Source organism: Stegodyphus dumicola, chromosome X2, assembly GCF_044657685.1.
Source record: "Stegodyphus dumicola isolate Sdum_Otavi_A_Nest chromosome X2, ASM4465768v1".
Lineage (NCBI taxonomy): Eukaryota > Metazoa > Arthropoda > Arachnida > Araneae > Eresidae > Stegodyphus > Stegodyphus dumicola.
In genome coordinates this window covers 117,567,183-117,593,507 of record NC_140781.1, presented here as the reverse complement: position 1 = coordinate 117,593,507, position 26,325 = coordinate 117,567,183, and the positions used below count along the sequence as shown (strand labels likewise).

The following is a 26,325-nucleotide window of genomic DNA, read 5'->3' as shown; positions in this document are numbered from 1 at the left end:
TAATGTTTGGATTATGGTAACTTGGCGATTTTTTGGCGACCTTTTTTACTCAACATTTTTTTCCAACATTCCAACAATCTGCTAGCCGAATTACGCTTATGCTAGAACTTTTATGGAACAAAAGTGCTTAATCATGATGAAGATTAGGGGCGAAATTGGGAGAAAGTGCAGAATCACAAACTGCTTGCCGCGTTTTTAAGAATTGCACTTACGGTATCCATGTACACGTCGACCTATTTTCACTTAAAAAACATCCCAGAATTGCACAAAAATGGCATTGTGCACACTCTTGACTTTATCCATGTACACTGATAACGTCCTAGCTAGTAACCTTCATCGCCTTACCAAAATGTCGCCAAACTACCTGTTACCATATTTCAAAGATTAGCCCTTTTATTTTCTTGATTTTTCACAATGATTATTTGATAATGATCAGTAACAATTGCATTGTTTCATGCAAAGCAATTCTCTACACATATCTGAGTGGTGAATTGCTTTGCATGAAGTTAGCAGTATATTTAATTTTTAAGGAGAGTGTACACTTTGTTGCACACTAAAATATCCTTTTAAAACAACTGATTGATATCATTATTGTAATGAAGTAAAGCAGATTAGCAACTTACTTCAAATTTTTAATACATCAGTTTACTATCCAAATACTCATCCATTAGAATACTATACTTCCTGCAGTGCACAAATATATTATATGAAATTTTCGACTATTAAATAAATTAACAACAAAATTTTGAAAAAAAAAAAAAAAGTGTTTTTAAACAAACTAAAATACAATGTATTTCACTGAAATAACAACCTACACAATACCCCAGTTATAAACTAACATACAAACTCAACAATTTTGGGTTAAAGTGCAGAATCGCCCACTTATTTGTTTGGCGCTTTTTACAAGAGTAAGAAGAATTAGATTTTTGTCTGAAAATAGGTCTACGTGTACACGGATAAAGTCAAGGGAGTGCGCAATGCCATTTTTATGCAATTCTGAGATTTTTTTTTAAGTGAAAAAGTCTATCTGTACATGGATACCGAGTATGAGCAATTCTTAAAAACGCGCAAGCAGTGGGTGATTCTGCACTTTACCCTAATTTTGTTTTAAGTACATCAGCAAATACTTTTTATTTTTAAAATACAAAGTAGAAATATTTATTAACAGGAAAGCGAACATGCTAAAAACGTCGAAGTTAACTAACACGCTGTACAGAACTTGGAGAGTCTTGCACACAACACTGATGCACTGTTTCATAAGTCTTTCTACGCGTAGTGCAAAATGCAACGGTTGGTCTAAAATAAAATGGTATATGGAACAAGTGAATACGATCCAAGCTTTACCTTCCCACTTTAGGTACAGAGCACCCAAGGTCCGTAGAAAGAAAAGGTTAGCTCACTTGGGGTAAACAAACGAAAATGCGTTCTCGCCGTCTATTGGCTGTGACGTCACTGAAGTTCTCTCTCCTCAGATCAACAGAGATTTCCGCATTAAGCTGAACGTAAGCTTATGATCGACTGTGGAAACTCATTAGTTCTTTTTTTTTTCGTTCTCAAATATAATTAAATTTATATAGTATAATGGTTGGTACACACTGCGCGATTGCATTATGCACCAATAATGCAGGCAAAATAAAAAATAATCAGCAAAATGTATCATTTCATAGGTATAGAAACTTATAGTGTGTTTTGATTTGATTTAATGTTTAAATAGTGGTGATATAAGTTCATTTTGAATTTTCGGGTTACATAAATTAATTGATTCATTAATATATGTACAACTTTTATGCATTGTATTAGGTATATTTAAATGCCAACGGTCTTCAATATTGTTGTGAATTGTGACAAATGCATATAAATATAAAGCATTACTTATCAAGTAACAACATTTTTACTACTGAAGCAACTCCCAGCTATGGCTGCATAATGTTGAACAGAAATGTTTAGTGATACATATATCTCCATGGAAGCCATGACCAGGGTCTGAAGTGGCAGACCAGACAGCAGCTAATGAATTATTTAAAAAAAAAGTTACATGGGCATACAAGTCCTAGTTTTTATGCATATCATTTTAGATTTTACGATCAGAGTTTTTATGGAGGTAAAAAGCATCAAAACATGTCATATACTGCAAGGAATACAGTATTACATAACATATAATTATATAATATCACATACACTTTCAGTAATCCAATGTAAACAAAAATACCATAAGCTTAGAAACGCATAATAAAGAAAACACTATATCATGAATAACAGGGAAATTTAAATCTATGTTAGCTTATTACAATTTGACTAGATCACAAGTTAATGCAACTAATTAATGCGACTAGTTAATGCGATACTAAAGATACAGTATCGCATTGATTGAAATTACACTGGTTATAAATGCATCTATGGCTAAAATCAAAATTCACAAAATACAGCGAGTTCAAGGGTGTATAAGTACAAATCTATTAAAGATACACATAGTTTAGTAATCTGCATGTTTTTCCCCGATGCATACAAGGGTGTCCATCGAGAGAATGGAGGCCTTTGTGTATTCCTTTTTAAGAGAAATTGCCTTTTATCCCTATAACACATGAAGAAAAACATGAAAACTCAAATGCAGCCAGCCCATTCATCAGGATATGAACCTGGGTTGACCTACCAGTGTTAGCAAGTTAAATGCTGGGCCACAGTGGGCATTGGTGAGATGTTGCACATACTTACAAATACAGTATATGTAATAACACTCCATACATAAAATACCGTATGTACAATTATGTACAATAAATAAGAAAATATCTGATACAATTCCTTCAGTACTCTTATGTGCAAGCATGTTATATTATGCATTGCTTGTAAGTGCAAATAGCATTAATATATAGCATTACTATATATGTACAAACAGCAATATACTAATGCAATTTGTAATATTATAAATACCATTATTACAGGTACAGAAACTTTACACTTGAGTTTGAATATATTAAATGCAAGTGATGCTATGTACATAAATGCACTGAGTGTTTAAAAAAAGTAATTGTAAACATTGTGTACCATTAGTATAGTATCAGGTAGTCATAATTCTTTGTGTTTAGACCTTTCTCATTTTATAATAATCAAAGTACACAGTAACATGTAGACTATAGCTATACTTGAGTGTTGTTAAACTGAATGTAAATAAAAATATGTAGAGTAGAGTAGATATAAATAATATACATAAAATACACACAGTACCAAATATGCTTAAATAGTTTTAAATAATGTGTATGTAACTCACTGCATTAACTAACTTTTGTTACACATGGAAAAACTGCCATGCAACCAGCCCATTCTCCAGGAATTGAAGTCAAACCACCAGTGTTCAGCTGATGGGCCTCGTCAATTACTTAGAATTTGAGCCTATTGTACTGTTAATAAGGTACGTACCAGAAATAAAATATGAGTGATACACGGGATACATGTAAGTAATAAGAAGGACTAACAACATTGCAGAGTACAGACAACAACATATTAGAAGTCCACAATTCAGTTGGCAAGCAAATTAAGTTGTATTATTATGCTTAAACTGTTAATAATGTACATACCAGAATTAAAATATCAGTAATACACGGGATACATGTAAGTAATAAGAAAGACTACATGTATAATTTAAGAATATAGAAAAGTTTGAAATACAAATATGCCAAAATTCTTGTAAAATATAAAATTTCATTTTCCATCTGTATTTATACTTTGTAATGATTTGTATTATGAATGAATAATGTAACTTAAGCAAATATTTTATTTATTATAGTTTTAAAATATGCATTCCTTGACTATACAGTGCATCACGATATATTTCATTTATAAAATTAAGATCCATATTTACTAAGATTTTGTTGAATGTAGTGTTTAAAATTTAGTACCAATTTTGACTTTTGCATTTAATTATATAAATTTACCAGCAAAATGTGCAAAATATATTTGTTGGTATCTACAAATGTAATCATTATGTCTGAGGTGATATTGTATACAGGTCATCATACTAAATAAACATCCACCCTTTTTCCATGTGTTCACAGAAAGTACAATGACAGTCAAATGATGTTAATATAAATTGCATAATGTTTTAATGAGTGCATTTATCTGTGTATGAATAATATTTGTCCCCAACTAAACTGATAAACTCTAATTTTTCTTATTCATAGAATAGATAAACTGAATATGTTAAATGAAATGTAATATTTAAGTTATTATATAAAAAAATTTCTTTTTTAATACCAAAACAAGCACATACAGCATTTAGTCCTATTAATATCTAGGATTTACTTCCCTGAAATAAAAAATGAGGATAACAATTCAGAAAATGACTACACGCTTCATTTCGTTATTATTTTTATACATTAAATAATACATAAGTGAAATAAATATAGAAACCTAAAAGATAAAATTCTAAATATACAGTATTAATAACAAAAAAATAATAGAGGATATGCCAATATTCTTTGAATATCTTTTACTTATATTTTTAATATAAAAAGTTAACATCTTCTATCTGAATACTTTTGGAAAATTTTATTTTTTATGCTTGCTAAAAAGTAAAATTCAAAGGATTAAATGTAGTCTCAATTTTTATATAGAATTACATGATGCAGCTGCTGAATTTAAAAGTATGCTGATTAAGTATTACACTTCCTTTCAGTTATAGCTTGAATAGTTCATTTGTCCATGTTTCTTGTTGCTGCTTTACATCAAGAAATTACAAACATGCTTTAGAATCTAGTGACTTATAATTTTTTGCAATTTCTTTTTTATCTATTAAAATTAATCATATATTACAGGAAAAGCTTATGCGAGTTAATCTGAAAAAAAAAAAAAAAAAAAAAAAAAAAAATCCACAAGTAAACTAAGATTTCTAAAGTACTGCAGAAACAAATGGACCCAAAGTAGGCTTTAGCAAATTGAAATAAATTTAAATTTCAGCCAAATTAGATTCCAAACATTAGGGTCAAGTTTGTACAACTTTATAGAATAAATGTTCTTAATTTGAACTTCTTCTATTGCAACATTTAAACATCACTACGTATTTTCCAGTTCTTGTGAAATGTGGGTTTTCAGTCTGTTGAAGCTAAAATGAGTAACGGTATAAACAGCTGAACCTTGAATAGCAAATTCTGTAAGGAAGTTTGAAAGACTTTCAGTGAAACAATAAATTACTGAGAGAACTTTTCGTAATTAAGACTTATTCTACACAGTAAAGATTATTTTAGGTAGTTAAGTTTCGACTCCAAATATTCGAATTTTTACTTTTCCGATGAAAAACAGAAAATATTTTCAAAAGTAAATACGAAACTACTATTAAGAGATGCCACAGTGAACTTCAGTGACGTCACAGCCGAACGAGTCGCTGGCTTTTCGTTTGTTTACTCCAAGTGAGCTAACCTGTTCTTTCTACGGACCTTGCAGAGCACCACCATAATACGCATCAGATCCCTCAAAGTAACTCTATCTCTAGGTAGCGCAGCGAAAGGAACTTCCAAGGGTTTAGATCTGTAACGCTTAGACGTTACACATTTAGAAAGAACTTGCTTTACTAAATTTTTAGCTTTAAGAATCCAAAACCGCTCCCTAAGCCTGGCAAGTAAAATAGAAAACCCTGCATGCATTGCTTTTTGCTGCTCTTCGCGGATTAACTTGAGGATGACATCACAGACAGGTAAGAGAAATGGGTATCTGAAATCCCCTTTTTCAGGACTGTCCACAAGTTTGGTTCTTATTCTCAGAAGCACTTCTTTATCTCCAAAGGCTTGCATTTTAATAAGAAACATCGCGTCTTGAAAAGTCCTTAACTGTACGGACCTAACAAATAGAACTTCTGCTGTTTTTTTTTTTTTTTTTTTTCTTTTTCTTTAAATTATTATTATGTAGTGGCCCAGTTATTGCATGAGAAATAATTATTTTTTATTTCATATATTTGTTCATATATTTAATTATTTTATAAAATTAACTTTAATATTTTGTTAATATTCATATTTATATTTCTTTTATGCTGAATGGCAATAAGTAGTTCATATATTTATTTATTTAAATTTCTTTATGCTGAATTGCAACTAGTTCTAGTTCTGATACATGATTGCTAGGTTTTGGTTTCAAAACGTTGCTCGTAGCGTGGCATTTCGATAGCTGGAAAATAAAATGCAATAACTTAGCTATTTGTTTATAATTCATGCTGTTACTAGTCATAAATTAATTTTAAACATTAGTAGCCAAGGCTACATCGTGGTGACCCTGATTAATTTTCGAAATGTCAACAAATGACTCTTCTGAAACTGCTATGAAAGATACGATACAGTCACCGGAGCTTCATAAGGTGAGTGTAAAAATACCTCCTTTTTGGATTGATAAACCGGAAATATGGTTTTTTCAAGTTGAAGCTCAGTTCAAAATTAGTAATATCGTTTCAGAAGAAACGAAATTTAATTATTTAGTTTCACAGCTTGAACTCAAGTTCGTCGAAAATATTTGGGACATTGTAACGAACGATAGTGCCACAAAATATTCGGATGCTAAAATTAGGTTATTACATTTATTCAAAGAAAGTGAAAATGTACGGATTAAACGTTTGATTACTGGTATCGAACTTGGAGACATGAAACCAAGCCAACTTTTGCAGAAGTTGAGATCAGTTGCTACTACAGATGTGTCTGAAAATCTAATCAAAACTTTATGGCTGGAGAAGCTACCTGACTCCATAAAAAATATATTATTAGTTAGTGATGAAGATGTAACCAAGTTAGCGTCTATGGCAGATAAAATTAGTGATATGAATCGGAAACCAGAAGTATTTAGTGCTAATGCTCCTTCCGTTCCCGCAAATGATTTGTTGCAAAGAATTACCTTTCTTGAACAAAAAATTGATCAAATAACCATTCGCTCAAGACGCAGGGACTCGGATTTACGTAATTCACGTTCACGATCTCGTAAACGATATGACCCTACTGGCAAATTTTGTTTTTATCACTTTCGTTTTGGAGCAAAATGCATTCCAGAGAAATGCAAACCTCCGTGTGCTTGGGTAAAAAACGATTTCAAAAACCAGGAAAACTCGAATCTGCAGTAGGTTCAGCGGCAAACGCTGCTGCAGAAAATATGAAGGATTGTCGCAAATTTCGTTTATTCGTTCGTGACCGAAGATCAAATTTGCACTTTCTTATTGATAGCGGAGCTGACGTAAGCATAATTCCTGCTACTTCACAGAATAAATGTAAAACTGAATATAAACTGTATGCAGCTAATGGCACGGATATTTCCACTTATGGCATAAAAACGCTAACTCTTGATTTGGGATTACGTCGTGATTTTCAGTTTCCATTCATAATTGCTGATGTCACAAAAGGTATTTTAGGAGCTGACTTTCTTCACAAATATAAATTGCTTGTCGATATAAATAAGAAAAAATTAATTGATGGCGTAACACAGCTTTGTGTCCAGTGTGATGTCACTGCTATTTCCAGTGATTACTCAGTAACCACATTAAATAAATCCATAAAAATTTTCGATTTACTGTCGAAATATCCCGAAATTTCTAAACCTAACCTTTTTCCTACACAAATTAAACATGGTGTTACACATTTTATTACGACTGATGGTCAATCCGTTTATTCAAAGGCACGACAGCTCGATCCAAAACGCTTAGCTATAGCTAAAGAGGAATTTAAATTTATGCTTGACAATGGAATAATTCGTCCATCAAACTCCCAGTGGTCAAGCCCCTTGCACCTTGTTACGAAAAAGGATGGTTCATATCGTCCTTGCAGAGACTACCGACGATTGAATGCTCAGACGATACCTGATCGATACCCAATTCCTCGCATTGAAGATTTTCATCATATTTTAAGAGGTACAAATATTTTTTCTAAAATTGATTTATTCAAAGCTTATTTTCAAATTCCCATTGCAGAAGAAGACAAATGTAAAACGGCTATCATCACTCCTTTCGGTTTATACGAATTTAATGTAATGAGTTTCGGTTTAAAAAATGCTCCTGCAACGTTCCAAAGATTTATTCACGAAGTCTTTAGAGGATTAGAATTCGTTTTTCCCTATTTAGACGATATACTCATTGCATCCAGTACCCATGAAGAACACGAAAATCACCTTAAATTAGTTTTCGAAAGATTACATACATTTGGGTTAAGAATTAATGTTTCAAAATCTGTCTTTGCTGTTTCCCAAATCGAGTTTCTAGGCTACCTAATTACACCTAAGGGTTCCCGTCCTTTGCCAGAAAGAGTTCAAGCTATTACTAAATACAAACGACCAGAAACAATTCATGAACTTAGAACTTTTCTTGGAATACTTAACTTTTATCGTCGTTATATAAAGGATGCAGCGAAGAATCAAGCATTGTTACATGCGTATCTCAAGGGAGCTAAAAAGAGGGACAAACGTAAAATCGAATGGACTGAAGAAGCTGAAAAACAGTTTGAAACGTGCAAGAATGACCTGGTGAACACGGCACTGTTGTCTTTTCCCAATTCTGAATTACCTCTGGCGTTATTTACAGATGCTTCAGATACGGCGATTGGCTCAGTGTTGCAACAATATGAAAACTCCTCGTGGAAGCCAATAGCATTTTTTTCTAAAAAATTAAGTGATACTCAGCAAAAATATAGCACCTATGATAGAGAACTATTAAGCATATATCTTTCAGTTAGACACTTTAAGCATTATCTAGAAGGAAGAGTATTTATAATTTATACAGATCACAAGCCCTTAATATTCGCCTTTCGTCAAAAACTTGACAAAGCAACACCTAGACAGGCTCGCCAACTTCAATACATCTCCCAGTTTTCGACTGATATCAAATATGTAAAAGGTGAGAATAATATTGTGGCGGATACATTATCTAGAGTTAATGAAATTTCATCGATAGATTATGATAAAATAGCTGATGAACAAACTCACGATGAAGAACTGAAGAGTTTGCAAACCACTACTTCCTTGAATTTCAAGCAATGTTCTCTACCTTCGGGGAAATATTTGTGGTGTGATACATCAACTAAACATGTTCGGCCGTATATTCCTCAGGCTTTCAGACAACACGTCTTTCAACGAATTCATGGTTTATCACATCCAGGAATAAAATCGACTATGAAATTAATGACATCAAAATTCATTTGGCCTAACATAAAAAAAGATGTACAGTTGTGGACAAGAACCTGCATTCCTTGCCAAAAAGCTAAAATCAGTCGGCACACCAAAACAAAATTAGGTGAGTTTGAAGTACCACCAGGAAGATTTTCTGTCATCCATATCGATCTCATAGGACCACTTCCACCATCTAAAGGGAATATTTATTGTCTTACTTGCATAGATAGATTTTCGAAATGGATGGAAGCAATTCCTTTAGAAAATATTTCCGCTGAGAACGTCGCAAGAGCCTTTTATAGCAACTGGATTGCGCGTTTCGGAACGCCAAGTAAACTCATTAGTGATCGTGGATCCCAATTTAAATGTGATACATTACGAGCTTTGTCCAAAATCTGTGGCATGAATTTACAACACACTACTGCCTACCACCCCTCGTGTAATGGCAAAGTTGAGCGCCTTCATCGAACATTAAAAACAGCATTAAAAGCCCACAACAACATATCTTGGACGGACACGTTACCAACAGTACTTTTGTGTTTGCGTACTGCTATTCAAGAAGATACCAATCATTCTATTGCGCAAGTAGTTTATGGGCAGAGTCTCAGACTTCCTGGAGAGTTTTTCAGCGAACCAAGTATCCAGACAGCATCGGAGACTTTTGCTAATAAACTCCAGAAACAGATGGAAGTTGTTGGACCGAGACTAATTCGTAAAAATTCATCTGAACAGATATTTGTCCATAAAGACTTAAAAACTTGTTCTCGTGTGTTTCAGCGAATAGATCGGGTAAAAAAACCTTTGGAACCTCCTTATGAAGGACCATTTCCTGTTATTGATCGCAAGGACAAATATTTTACTATTAGCATAAAAGGAAAACATGTTAATGTATCCCTGGATCGCTTGAAACCAGCATATATTTTAGCTGAGGAAAATTCTCAGTTGATACAACCTGACTACACTAATTTGCAGAGACCGGACTCAAATTCGGATGTGAATCAAAAACATTCTCGCACAGGCAGAACTATACGTTTACCTGTTAGATTCAAGGACTGATTAAATTATTTTGATAGTGGTTAACACTGCAATACTAGTTACTACCTATTTCTCCATCTTCGTAACGTAACTTAGTTACTGGTGGGGGAGTAGTGTAGTGGCCCAGTTATTGCATGAGAAATAATTATTTTTTATTTCATATATTTGTTCATATATTTAATTATTTTATAAAATTAACTTTAATATTTTGTTAATATTCATATTTATATTTCTTTTATGCTGAATGGCAATAAGTAGTTCATATTTATATTTAAATTTCTTTATGCTGAATGGCAACTAGTTCTAGTTCTGATTCATGATTGCTAGGTTTTGGTTTCAAAACGTTGCTCGTAGCGTCGCATTTCGATAGCTGGAAAATAAAATGCAATAGCTTAGCTATTTGTTTATAATTCATGCTGTTACTAGTCATAAATTAATTTTAAACATTAGTAGCCAAGGCTACAATTACTATTCTTCAAAACTCAAGTTTCCTTTTAACTTGTTTTCATGTAAAATGTTATGGAGGAAACGCAGAATCCATGTCAATACTCTGATATTTCTACTATAGGGGGGAAAATAATCACTCCAGATTTCTGTTACTTGAATACTTACCATACAAGATACGATTTCTCTTCTTTTTTCTTTAAGCACTTCATCTTCATTGGCATTTAGTTCTGTTTCGGTAACTGGCCATTCACAAGTTGGAAGATACAACCAGCTAGGACCTTTGCATCATTTCGAATTACACAACTGCTGCACTGAACAACCCCTACTCGGGAGATCTGTTTGTCTAAAAATCTACAGGCACGTATCTCCATGCTTGAACGAGTGTCAGATTCCTAATTTCTGTAACACGGTTCTGAACAAATACACACCACGAGTCTTCTCGGTGGTAGAGTCAGTCCAGAAATAAACCTTGTCTGTTTGAAACTCTTTCAAGAATTCTGAGGAAAGACGAGCAGAAATATTAGTACCAAGAAATTCCAACCTAAGAGTTGTCTTTTACCACAAGGAGCAATTCTAATTTTACTCTGTACCAGTTGTACACGAGCAGTGCTTCCCTTACCAACTCGCAGAAAAACTACAGTCGAATAAGCAAGTTTGCTCGCATCACTGAAAAAGTATAATGAAATGTGCTCGAGTCCTTCATCACACTGGAACTATCTTGGCACCTTAACATGTTCCAAATGTTTAAGCTCATTTAGCCATTTAAAAAAAATCTTGATATGTTTTTATATCAACTTCTTCATTCTAACTAAATTTAAATTTCCACAAGTTTTGTAACCAGAGTTTTGGACGCAGTATCACGGACCGAGAGGATCGAAATCTTTGTGAGAAACAGCTAAAATATTTCTTTTCGTGGTATTCTTACTACGTTCGTTACTTCTTTCACATCAGGGATGTTTATGGAAAGAGCATCACAATAATTGTCCCACATCATTTCTAGAACGTTTCTTGGACTGGCTGTAGATTCAGATGGGCTAGTGTACCCCCACCTTCGTAAACCAAATTTTCTCTCAGCCATAATTTCGGTAGCAACTTCAATAAATTGCTTCAGGTCTGATTCACTTTTGACGCTAGTCAAGCAATTATCCACATAAAAGCTAATCACTCTGCAATGACGATAATGCTTGAGCTTTCAACTTCATTGCACCACAGAAATCGGAAGAAATCTCTGTCTTCATAGAGACGGGTCTAGTCTGGACACCGGTCGAGATCGATATCGGAAAACCAGTCGGGATTCTCTTTCCGTTCGACAGCAGAAGGGAGAGCGAGTCTGGCCCCTTCAAATTCCGTCAGCGGAAAGTGAAGTGGAATTCTGTGCGGAAGTGACGTTTATTGCATAGCAACCAGTCAACCAGTCTATCTCGCCTCCACATTGCTCCAGGCTCAGGACAAGGGGGTAGTTTGTTGTCAAAGGGGCTGTTTCGCACGTGCTTATTACTGAGGATGGCGGTAGAAAAAAAATCCGACTTCGAGTAAATGGTGAAATTTTTCGAAAAAATACGCTGCTGGATTTAGTAAAGAGTATGAAAAAAAGAAATGAGGAACGTTAATGGATATTTTAAACGCAGAAAGAAATGGCCTTTTCAAAACTTCAGGTATGTGAAGAAACGTAAACATAATTTTACATATGATCTTTAACAAAATGGAAATTTTCTAAAAGGTTACATGTTTGTAAACTATTTGTTAACAGGAATTTTAGGATTAAAATACATTATTTTGTCTGAAAAGGTTATGCAACAACGTCATAAGTCAAATCATTGAAATATAGCACCGCGTACGCGTGTTTAATATTCCTAATGAATTTGAATCAAAAAAATTTTTATTTTTACCAACCCATGATTATATCAATAATTTTATTTATTCAGGGATTATACCTATCACGTAGCAACAAATATACTATGTATCGTAGATACCAGTAAGAAGTGAGTAAAAATATAACAAACTTTTAACAAAAGTAATAGGAAGAAAAATAAAAAATATTAAATAACTATAGGTTAAATCATAAAGCTACAAACAGACTATGTATCGCAGATACCAATAAGCAGTGAGTAAAAATATAACAAACTTTTAACAAAAGTAATAGGAAGAAAAATAAAAAAAATAAATAACTATAGGTTAAATCATAAAACATTATCTTGCACACACACACACACACAGATATACATATACATATATATTTTAACATATGCAGTGAAAGGAAATTCCAATACATATTCCTATTTATACCCTTTTTAAATCGATCTCACCAGTAACAGTGTGGTAAAATCGCTGAACACTGGTAGTTCGGTCCGAGGTCCAAATACTGCGAATGGGTTTGTTGCATTACCAACATATCTCTGATAACAAATATGTCTGTCATTACCAACATATTTCTCGTAAGTTCCAAAAGCATAAAAAAGTAAGGCATACGAAACCTGTTTTAAATAAATAACTATATGTATATATAAATGTATTATAAATATATTAATATATGCAGTGAAAGGAAATTGCAGTACATATTCCTATTTATGCCCTTTTTAAGTCGATCCCACTAGTGGCCGAGCGGTAAAATCTCCGAACACTGGTAGTGCGGTCCGAAGTTCGAATCCCGCTAACGGGCTGGACATATGGGCGTCATTACCAATGTATCTGTCATTACCAATATACAGATATATCATTGGTAACTTCCAGAAGCATAGAAGTTTAAGGCACAGAAAATCTGTTTTAAATACATACATATATATATAACTGTATAAATATATTAACAGATGCAGTGAAAGAAACTGCAGTACATATATATTTATACCCTTTTTAAATCGATCCCACCAACGGCCGGTAAAATCGCTGAACACTAGAAGTTAGGTCCAAGGTTGGAATCCTGCGAACGGGCTGGTTGCATGGACGTTTTCGTGTTTTTCCCCATGTGTTACGTGTATACGAGCTAGTTTTCCTTAGAATGTCCTCCACGAAGGCAACCCTCACTTTAGGCAGATAGCCCTCGAGGCTTTGCCGAAATTACATAAAACCAAAACTAAGCACTTTTTGATTTGAATAAATATACACAAAACTGATGTAATATCTAAAAGTAGACCACATTAAAATATCTGATAATTAATTATAAATCTTGCATTATTATATTGACAAGAATTTAACCGAAAATTGCACAGGAATTTAACTTGTTTTATATAGGAGATTTTAGAAACTATTGGAAATTGACATTGATATCGGTACAGTTAAAACTACTTAAATAAATTTTTTAACTCAAAGCAATTTAATGTAAATGTTGAATTTAGGATGTGCATAGTTTGAATTATATACTGCATATTCTTTAATGCATGTCTAATGTATTACATTTTTATACACTACAAATTCAAATAAAAGTAGAGGGAAATACATTATAATTTAAGACATAAAATTTCAAAATTTATAAATTACTCATCAAAACATGAAATTAAGTACTTTGATATATACATTAGATTAAAAATTACAATTTTAAATTAAAAGTATGCATCCCTTCTTTATATGTGAAATAGGAAAACACCAAATATATTATTTTCACTAAAATTTAATTAAGGCATTGGTAATGTAAAATAAATAAATAATGTAGAATCGTCAGCATCAAATGCGTTATTTCTATAGCGAAATACTCGAGTTTTTCACAAATCTTAAGAAATTAAAATATCTATTACGTACACTTTCAAAAACAATCCGTGACCTCCGCCGTCCTCAGTTTAGCACTAAAACGACAGTCAGAAACTTAAACGGCAGCTGTCCAGCTGACGGAAAAATTTCCGACGCGTCGATCTCTGTAATGATCGAGACATTGACTCGCTCTCTGTCGAGTAGATCGCAAAAAGCGACCCGTTCTTCTATCTCTACGGTGTCCAGACTAGGGCCCTTATTTGCAAAAACGCTTTACGTATATCTGCTGTTAAGCCAAATTGATACAAGTGAAACCTCGTTAATATGGAAGGAATTAATTCTATCAAGTTCAATCCCTTTTCAACACAAGCATCGAGACTACGAATTCGCTTTTCTTTAGAAGAAGCCTACAGCTATACACAGGTATAATGTTGGTCGTCACCTCATGTCGGTAGTCGATGAGTCAAATAGTGACAACATGACGTAATTTCTTCTTTAGGAACCTCTTTGAGGATGCCTTCTCCCTCCCATTCTTTGAAAACTTTTCCATACTTCTTATATAACTTCTCAATTTTAAGCTTACGAGTGGTCACTTGTAACCTTTTAATGCCAGATTAAAATTGTCTGGCAAACGTAAATGAACGTCAAGCCATGGTAAACTAACAAGAACATCGATCTTCATCAACTTTTGACAGTCCATAAAAATGTTTTAAAAAGGCATCATAAATTTCTCTTTAGTTCTTTGTTCTGAAGAATCTTGTATCCCTAAGGAATCCAATTTCCACATTTCAGTAATGGCCATTTCTTTTACTAAAAGGGAAGTTACGAGGATAGCATTTGTTAAAGAAATCTCTTGATTGAGTAATTTTTCTTGATAATGTCTAACAAAGTTTTCTTTCTGGTTTCTTGATAAAGTCTAATCAAAGACGTCTCTGGAGACGCCCAGAGCAATTTGCCGATCCTGCTTTCACTCTTGCTGGCCTTACAAGCCCTCAACGAGCAGTTTTGATACCCTTGATAGTCGGACCCCGTTCGGTCGTCATTAGAGGCACAACTACAGCAATACGTCAACGACATCTGAGACCCGTTTTGCTACCGTTCCTTTTGCATTTGCAGTTACCTGGCCTTAGTTTTGAGCAAGGTCATGCCAGATCACATACGGCAGGTGTTGCTATGAACTCTCTTACAGCTTGGAAAACATTTCCTTGGCCAACCAGATCGCCAGATCTTTCTCCCATCTAGCATGTCTGGGATAGGATTGGAAGGCGCCTGCATCTATCAGGGAATGTTGATAACCTAGCCCGACAATTGGAGCAAATTTGGGAAGAAATACCACAGACCTTCCAGTTTATGCCACTCCGTGTGTCAGCTTGCATCCCGGCTAGAGGTGGGTCAACACCTTGTTGAGCTCGCTACTTTGTAACTCTAAAATAAATCATTCAATTGTTCTGAAATTTTAATCATTTTCTATTCTGTACACAGCCTTCCTATCCACCAATTTTTGTCGCCATCGGACAACACCTTGGTGCGTCAATTTTTTTTTTGTTATAGAGCGCATTTTGGGAGTTTTAAAATTAAGTTCGAATGCCAAAATATGCTCATCACTCCCCTAAAGCCCAGAATATGCCCACCGCCCCTGAGCATTCTCTTACCGCCCCCGTTGAGAACTAATGGTGTACAGCAGTGATTCTGAACCGGTACGCAAAGAAACAAAAGTATTTTTAACTATGAATTAAAAAATTAAATGGCCTAACATCCTGTTTAAGATTTTTCTCTAACACTCGTAAATTTATGCGATCTGAGCTTAGTTGAAGGTCAATAGCCACCCCTTATTTTCACAAATATTCTTTTAGCCATATACATAACAATATGTGTCATAAATGTTTTAAAAGAACTAATAGAAACTATTAAATTTTTATTGCCTTTTTGCACACCATATTTGTGTGAACAAGAAATTTCTTCCATGTTGTACTTGAAAAATAAATACATAATAAAATCAAATGTGTATCCTAATTTATGGTTAAAAATAAGTGAAATAAGAACAGACAAAGAAATTGATCTCTGTTAAAGTGGCTCAAATTTCACATTAAATTTTAGAACTAAAGTCTCATAACTTAAATTTTGACAATTAAAATGGGACCAATTTTTAATCTAATAATTTCATGTGCATATTTCATACAGATAGCAAATCGGTTGTGCAAATGGTAATATATGTATTCATATTTCTATTGAGAATTGAAAAATGATCATTATAAAATGTACTGGTGGTACTGAAATTTTTCAGTTTTTGCTTAGATGGTATGTATTAGTCAAAAGGTTGAGAACCATTGATCTAAAGTACTACACATAAGTGGCACATGTTTTTTACCCCATACTACACATTTCAGAAACACTTCCCACTTACAAACTGGATGCCCAGCTGTCAGGCAAGCGAAACAGCACTGTTTATCTCTTAAAATGTTTTGTTTCTCAGTTAAACTCATCTTTTGAGCAGAAAAACAGTCTGAGCTCGAATGTTTCCCTGAACAAAAAAATGCATGCTTTCTTCACATCCTTTGAAACGATTACAAGTGCCGGAGCCCTACGGAAGATCGTTAGCAAAGAGGAGCAAGAGTAAATAAATAAATAAAATGACTATTAAACTCATTAATAATTTAAAAATTAAATAGTTAATTATTATCAAATTAATTAATAGCTACTTAATTATTATTTGTTGAAATAATTAAAGATTGAAGTAATTAAATAAAATGTAAAGTGATAAATTGAAATTTAATAAACAATTTTTAATATAATTTTATTGCTAAAATAAAATTTTCGAGATAAAATTTCAACTGAAATTGTTATTCAATTATATAAAAGAAGTGCTGTAGCCTTCTTATTCAGAGCTCTGGTGCCTTCCGGCTAGAATTATTTATTACAAAAACTAAGAAGCACTGGATCTCAGTTTTAGCTCTGATCGTAGGGGGAGGGGGGAGTTCTTTTATTATCACAAAAATTAAATATACTTAAAGTATAGCTGATGAAAATTCCAGGGCGAAACAGTGAGGGTATGAGTGGGTGGAAACAAAAATTGAGGGGAATCTTGGTGAGAGAGAATATTCTCTTTGATCATGTCTCTCTGCTGATATAATTATAGCCATCAAGGAGATGTGTGTCAGGGGTAAAATGAGTCCTGAATCTGACTAAGAATGAATGTAAAGTTGCTGGTTACGCTTTCCCCCTCCCCATTAGTGAATACTGTGGGAAGACAATGTATAGGATGTACTTGAGCAGTTTACCTCAGTATTTTACTTTTATTGTACTCGCTGTCACTTAACGCACACTTAAGAACACAAATTTTCCTTCCAGCGAGGATAACTAACTGTAAGCATCAATAAAAATACACTACATACGATAACATTGGCGAGAAATTTATGCGTTCCTAAACAAACTCCCCCAAATTTATTGCCCTTCTTAAAGGGGTATTACAAGGTCTGCTTATTGCTAAACTAAAACGTTAGGAATTCTAAATTTGTTGCGCTTTAAATTGTGGTTGTTTTATAAACAAAGGACTGGAGCTCATCTTATTTAGGGCTCTGGTTAGAATTGTAATTTATTTTTAAAACTGAGAAACTGGAGCCACACTCCGGCACAATTTAAGCATTGTTGAAACTGTAGTGAGTAAACTGGCAGCTGTAGGTACGCTTCCTGTGGTTAAATGCTCTCCTCTTTTCTTAAAAGATTGGCAATTCTCACTTGAATATAAACCAAAACCAGACATGGCTCAATTTATTCTTTCTTCCCCTTCAGTTTTAGCCTTAAGGAAGAACATCAAATTAGTAAACAATTTCTTAGCATCAGTTGAGCTTATGCAAGAAGCACTTCTGTTCCATGATTTCAGGAACTCTTCTTGAAAATGAGATTCAACTATAGGATAAAGCATTGAAGCACATTTATCAGTAGTCACTCCCAGTGTCTCTAGTGCTCAGAGATATGTTTTAGATTTATCATAAGGAGATGCCCTTTAAATTTTTCATGTTTATGAATTGAAATTATGAGTTTTAAGAAAAAATAAATCTCTTCCAAACCAAGTTTTGAGACTATCAACTGTTTTGGTATAGTTGGCAGGAAGTTTTCTACAACTTCTCCTGCTCTGGATCCACCTACAGTAACTTGAGTGAGGTACTGAAATTTAATTTCAGGTGCAATTCCTTCATGATTATGAATCTGTTGGAACTGACTTCAAAAGTGTAGCCAATCCTCAATGTCACCACTAAACTGTCTTATCTCTAATTGCAGTAAATTAAATTTCTTTATAGATCCGGTAAGAGTAACAGTTTTGAGACTCGCTTGCCGTTGGTCATTTTGCATGAATTCACACCAACTCCAGCTCATGTTGCCTTATCTTTTCCCGTTATTCGTATTGTATTTGTTTTAGCTTTTCCTCACATTCTTCTTTTTTTCTCCATTAACGAACAGTTGTTACCAAAACATCTGTAATGAAATACGGATCTTCCAAATACTACTTACTCTTCAAAATAATTCCGTTCAGTTCTGTTATTGCCACCTTTTGAGGCAATGCCACACCAATTTCTTCCACAACATACAACAAGTCCTCTTTCTTAAATCCTTTTGCTGGCTGAAACATTATTTCAAATCAGAAGTAATGTCTTGACATGTAACGCCAGAAAATGTAAAGAAGAACTGCAAACAAAAAATTACGGATGTCTTTTAAATAACTCAAATGAAATAAAAGTTCTTCAGATGAATGAATACAATAATTTTAAAAATTAATAACTATTTATTCAGTTAAAAGGCAGTCTTATATTAGCATTGCTAACATAAACAACATAAAAAAAGCTGAGAACACTGCATTCTAAACATTACATAAAAAAAAGAGAATATTTTTCTTAATAACAATAATAATCTTTGCCATTCAACCACAAGAAAAGTAATAATCATAATAATAAAAATTACGATATTAATTATTGTACAATCTTTAGCAGTCTATATTAACAATCTTGCCATCATTTACAGAGGTGGGAGCCATTATTATAAGGAAACAAAGCTTCAATTGGAAAATAGTACAGTATTTTCACCTATCTTGAGCATACATGATAATATTATATTACTTCCCTTCATATCAGTTTTTTTCTGAAAGGAATAAAACACAATTTTGTTCAAAAAGAATTTATTTATAATACACAAGGGATATAAATTTTGTACAGTGACAGTTTTCTATAACAATGTGAATCCACGTTTCAAAAGCAATCCAGGTTTTAGTTAGAGATGGGGTTTAAGGAATTCACATATTAAAATTAAAATTATTCAATAACTAAAAAAAAAAAAAAAAAAAAAACAACAGCAACTTGCAAAACATAATAAATTGGATAATTTTAATGAAATATGAATTTTATCTTAGCTTGCTGGAACTATGAAGGCCTGAATTTATGATAAAAACACACTTAATGATGATTATTTATAAACCAAAAATGCACATAATAAACAATTTGAAGTAGAAAGTTTTAACATGAACTAGTGATTCATGTGTTTATTCACACAGTTTATGAGCGTTCCCTTTGTTTAGTTGCAACCAGTTCACGAAGATTTTCTTCACTCTCTTTCATACTGCGTTGCAAGTAAGCTTTACTAGTCTGGAAAAAAAAAAAAAAAAAAAAAAAAAAAAAAAACAGATATATACATATGCATTAAAATAAAATTTTCAAAAAACTGAATAAAGCAAATTTTCCCGTTTGATAGTATAACATTCTTTAAAAGTGATGTTTAAACATAAAGAAAGGGCTTTTGCATATCAGAAGAAAAGGAGGAATGTCTGGAGTACACAAATAATCAAAACATGAATATAAAATATGCAAATCACCAAAGTTTATTCAGCGACCTGCATATAAAAGTCTTACACTTATGACTACTATTACACTATTCGTTGAAAAATGATACGAAAATCTCTCAAGAAAGACCATCTGTTTTTGCAACCAATCCATGGATTATATATCTGTCAAATGCAGAATTAAGCAGAGGCATGTAGGTAGGGGAACATCTGTCCCTGGATGCAGCATCCAGGGGGCATTAAATTGATGATAAGAAATTTCAGAATGAAATGTTTTCCTTTCTTGGAAAACAGGAGGACGGCACGAAATCTTCAAGTGTCCCAGGGTGCTGAAAACCCTAGCTATGGCTCTAGAATTAAGAGATACATTTTTCAAATCTGAAAAATATTGTATCGCCTATCTCAGTTAGGAGACCTAGCCTTAAGATCATATAAATGGCTTTTTGTTGATCTGGATCACCTGTGCATAAATTATTATGAGACAAATCATGTGGCACTCTGTTACAAAGCCTCACTGCAGTTAGTAAAATTGTCTCTTCCATTCAAAACATTATTACTACCATACTCTGTACCAAAGTTATTGCTCAGTACAGTGATTTAATGGAATACTAACAATTATACAGTTTTGGTATTCTGGGGCTCTTATTTGCCAAAAACGCACCAAACTAACTACAAGAAATTTTAGGCACATATAATTCGGCAACTGCTACAAGAACAGCTTGGAAACAATTTTCATAGCCATTATATTTCTGCCATATAAATTCTACATGATAGGACACCAAACATTATAGTGTCCAAAAGCATTGGAAAGTTGCACCTCCAGTTCATGGTATATGTCCCTAAATGTCCACCACTTAGGTATGATTCTTCTGGTATTGTTTTGTTGCTCTACAAACATACCTTTATTGATTTCAAAAATTTATTGCACAGTCAAGTTAAGCCAATTTGTTTTACTAACTAACATTTTATTTAATTTCAACTCCTCATTATTTATTAACCCATTTTTTTTTACAATAATTTCCTTTCTTGAAGATAAAGAAAAATCCACACGTACTATTTTTAGTAATGTATTCTTATTTGTATTGAATATAAACAAGCTAATTTTTGAGGGAAATGTACATAATCAGCTATCATGTACATTTAAATTAGTACTCTGCATACATTATATATATATATATATATGTATGTATGTGTGTGTGTGTAAGCTAAAACATATGAACCAAAATTATAATTTAAATTAGCAACAACCCCTTAATTCCTCATTTTAATTTGAGTACTTCCCCTCTCTATTTTAAAAATAGTAATAACTTTTCTGGACTGCATCATTTCCAGACTTAATCTATATCACATGACTTTAACACAGCGATGATGACGTAGCTAATATGGAACTCAAAATTTCAACAGCTGAAATTTTTCGCTTAAGTTGCCATATTGGGTAACTGTGCACTTTGGTTCTGAAATCGATAAGACACTGTCATGCTGTTTTACTTCCTATGGTAAGAATATCAAAATGTATATCTTCTCGAAATAGGTACAATTAGAGCGCCAAGTGAACTGTAGTCATAAGTGTAAGATGAAATAAAAATGAATATTTAATCTGCCTTGCTGCTTAAATTGCTTTTCATTACAGATCAACATTTCGATACTTAAGCAAGCAACATTCCTACATTATTACATCTAAATCTGCTTCATGACATATACACACACATACTTGCAGCTTCTTATTTAATATTTGAAGTTATCCTGACAGATAATAGAGGACATCCGGCTACCCACTACCTGCCGATGTACGTGGTAGCCAAGCCCCAGGACACAATACAGTTTCTACTGGATCACAGTTTTCAGCCAGAAACTCACCAAATTGTGCACCCTTAAATGAAAAGACACCAAAGACCTTTTGTAATGAATATAAGATAGGTCCTTCCCCACTATTTTTTCTACTGTTTTAAGAATTTTATGATTTAACAACTTGCCTTTTCACCAGCATTTAAGCTTCAGATTTTTTTAGCCATTTTATAAACTGCCACACAAGATTGCAAACTTAAGTACTTTTTGCAATTTTGATATCTCTAGTATTCCAGCACAACTGGAATTATATGTTTCTTAAAATATTCCAACACCAGCAAAAATAAGTCTTATTTCAGATTGTTTTTGCATTATTTTGATTTCCTTGAATATCTTTTTCTGAAATTGCTTGAGATTTTGGTAAATTTTATTTTAGAAAATTTTCTAATGAGCTTCATTTTATACATATTATTTTCAGGACTAATTTGCATGCTTTCATAATTTATATATTAGACTAACGTTTTTGAATATTTGTGTACAGTTTCTGTAGGTTTTTATCTTAATATGAATTTTGTATACATATAAGACCAAAGCTCGGCAGCACTGCGCCAGGCGTAGTGCAGGAACAGTGTCTTCTTTTATTCTCACCTCCATGGTTTATCCCATACATGCTGTTGCATGCATATGGGCTCATAACAAATTGAAGGCACACAGGTCCTATGATGGTATAATAAAATTTATTTTATCAACAGAAACACTTCAAAGTTCTAGAATTTTCGACATAAAAACTCATACAGGTATTCACAGTATCACAGAGTACAAGCAGTAGTTACGCCACAAACTAAGAAAAATAAACCCAAAGCAATGCAAAATGCATCTAATGAGAAAGCTAACCCAGAAATATATCCACTCTCGCACTAAACTAACAACTCGCAATAACTACTAACTGAGAGCTGATGCTCTCTCAAGCCTTATATAGTTTTCAACTGGCTGTCGAGATATTTCTAGTACTTTCTGCTTCTCGAAATTACTGAAAAGCAATATGAGGGTCGAATTATGGTTGTAGCTATTACAGTAATCAAATACAATACCTATTACAGTGATATAGGGTGCAAAATAGTCCCCAAATCTGGGAACAAAATAGGTCGCTAAAACTGTTGTCAGTTTGGCGATATCTCGTGAAATACCAAGATACCCATTTACTCAATGTTAAATGGACTTGTCCCTGTATTCTTACTTTTTTGGCATAGCTTATCTCTTAGATTTTTCTTAAATTACATTGCACAGAAAAATAAAACAATTTCACATATAACTGCACTAATATCACCTATCTATGCACAAAAGTTGTAATTTCGTAAGAATGGCGTCTCCTCTTAGTCTTACCTCCATGATTGATTCCATACATACTTTTTCAAACTTTTTTACCTATTTCAAATTATTGTTTTAAGAAAAATTCTTTTCAGCTTTAATATTTTATCTAATAATTTAATAATTTCATATATCACTCCTGAGAAACACGAGGCTGTACTAGTAACTTAATATTTTCTAAGGATGAATTAATCTTTTTATTAAAAAATAATAATTTCTAAAAATTCAATTCTTTGCAGCTCAAATGCAGAAATTAAGTATTATTTATTTTTAACATTGTCCATATATATATATATATATACTATACCTATATGTAATGATGAAACAAACTTAGAACTAATTATGATGTAGAAATATTGATAGCACAGAACATAGAATAACAAAAGGTTTCAGTTTAAAGATATTCATCATTGCACATATACTATATATTCAAGAGGAGGGATTTATCTAAAATGAAAAATTTACAAAATTCCATTATTCATATTTTTTATAAAGTTCTCGTATGATTGATGGAAATGCTAAATACCCTCAAAATAAATTTTGTCCTTCATTCAAAATACACTATGAATATAATGCATTTTTGTTAAAATTTTTATTTTGATATACACAAAAGAATTAAAAAAAAATTGCGATGCTGATTTCTATCAAAACAAAGTTTGCTAACATCTAAAAAAAATTTGCACTGCCAGAATTATATGGTATTTGGCTAAAGTATCACATAGTACATTGGTCCTCAACTGTTTTGTCCCATGCACCTTTTCACCATTACTAGATCATTCCCCCTCTCCTTTTCAAAACTCAAAAAATACATATACATTAATTAGATTTATTTTTTAATGTATTTTTATTAAAGAAACAAGAAAAAATGTTGATAAATGCCAAAGGTGATTAAAAAATTTTTATAATTACAAATTAAAACTAAATACTTAACAGCTTAACTGTTATTAGACCGACAGCATTTCCTCTGAAAATATGAAATTCCCCCCCAGGAAGGAATTCCCTTTTGGTTAATAACTCCTAAGATAATACATTAGTATAGTGGGATAATTTAAAAGCAATGCTTTTGTTTCCACATTTATACCTTGAGGCTATTACTACAACTGTGATTTTGAAAATATTTTTTAAATGCTATGCATGTTTTATAATCTGCTAATTAGATTTGTTTATGTCTGTGTATTAGATATGTTTGTTTCTAGATTTTTAAAAAATATTTATTAATGTTATAACATTAATTTTGTTTATGTGAAGTGAAATTAAACTCCTATGAAACTAACACACTAAACATGGAAAACATGCATTTTCAAACTAGATGTTCAAAATATTAAAAACCTTCACCTATAACTGAAGCATTCAACAAAAGGGCTAATTTAAATACTGAATATACAGACATACATAAAAACATTAGCAACAAATACCTCTAGTTCTTTTATTTTGTCTTGTGATGTCTGAATTTTCTTAGAAAGCATTCCATTGATATCATCATGACTTGTAAGTACGAACCTGAGAGAAAAATCAGAAAAGTCACTTGAATCTCTAAAATCAATTCATACAACAATAAAAATTTTCAAAAAAAAAAAAAAAAAAAAAAAAAAAACATCATTAGTTTCAGCTCGAATTTTATACTATTACATTTTTAATTAAAACAATACTCCAAACACGAGCAGAAGCACATAAGAAATGGCATTTAATTTTAAAGGGTGTTTTAATAAGAAGGCTTGTGAACATAAAAGACAGCGTTATCATATACGAGCTTGATAGAAAGATTTCTACATAAAGGACATTGAAATAGTTTAGTACTTATGTATTAGTTTACCGACCATGAAAAGCTGGCAAAAATCTAGCCAAAGTTTCACCAATCATTATTGCAGAATTCTCAATCACACTTCTGTCTGCAAATCTTACAATAAAATATTGGTCAGTCTCTATACAATCTACCAAATAGCCACTGTTGTGAAAGTATTCACCCTGCTTCCTTTTTCATACTTTGTAGGAAGGCTTTCATTGACTTCTACTATTTTGTTACACACTCCAATTTTACTGGAAGCTTTGTTCAGAACAGTATTAGGTTCCAGCAAGTGATTGCTTCAACCTATTAATATTTCATTGGCAAACCATTTGCTCATTTCCCCTTCAATAGACATTGATTACTTTGACCAGCTGTAAATGAATCACAGTGCAGTCAGAAATGGGATTCTACAGCACTAGATTTTTTTTTTTTTTTTTTCAAAATGCAGAAAAAACATAGCAACAACAGTTAATTTACATCCTTGCTCAGAAAAAACAAATGGCCTGTCTAGAATCAGTCAAGATTACAGAGTGTATCATGACGTCATGCTCATCTGCAGTTGGAGCTAAATTGTGCTGCTAGTCGACAGTTTTGATGGTTGATGGGAAAACACTAAAGTACCAATGTTTTAATTGCCGTACCTTATGATCAAACAATATTTTTCATATCAAATCTCAATAAGTTATATATGCACTATCTTAATGTACTTTATAATGGTAAGATTTAGACAATTAGCAAATTATGTCTATTTTTAGGAAAAGCACTGAACCAAAAGAACTAATTATGCCGTTGAAGGAAGATGCAAGTATTCGGAGTTGATTACGTAAGAATGCATGTGCATATTTGCGGAGCTGTGACTGTGGATGGGATATAAGCACACGAGGGTTTTTTTCGTGAATTTGTGTGCTCGTACTTCTTCATAACATTCTGTATTTCGTTCTTGAGCAAAATATATAAGGTATCAGGTAAATTGAGTAGCCACGAACACATGGATGATGGAATAAGATAAAGAATTGTTGGTAGGTTGGAGGCAAGCCAATCACAAGCACACATAGCTACAGAGCTCAATGCAATGTCCACTTCTGCCTGCAATTGGTGAAAACAGTTTCAGGACACTGGATCCATATCAAGAAGACCTGCATAAGGTTGAACAAGATCCACAATGCAGAATGACACTCGTTATTTGGGACTTTCAGAGTGGTGACACACAGCTGCTATAGCTTCACAGCTCTCATGTGAGTTGTTATACTGCCATAAGACCCGGGTATTGCAGCCCACA

At 32.9% G+C, this 26,325-nt stretch overlaps 1 protein-coding gene across 2 annotated transcripts in view; it reads right to left on the bottom strand.

The window, feature by feature from the left end:
* Positions 1-19,040: 19,040 nt before the first annotated feature.
* Positions 19,041-26,325, bottom strand: part of LOC118200511 (prefoldin subunit 1-like) — a 28,700-nt gene continuing 21,415 nt past the window's right edge. For both annotated transcript variants that reach the window (XR_015038852.1, XM_035372469.2), the window contains 2 exons: positions 24,676-24,760; positions 19,041-19,913 (listed from right to left, as the gene is read on the bottom strand). Coding sequence is in view for 1 of the 2 variants with exons in the window: in XM_035372469.2 (XP_035228360.1) it covers positions 19,824-19,913; positions 24,676-24,760 (175 nt within the window). In the remaining variant the exon portion in view is untranslated. The remainder of the gene's footprint in view (positions 19,914-24,675; positions 24,761-26,325) is intronic.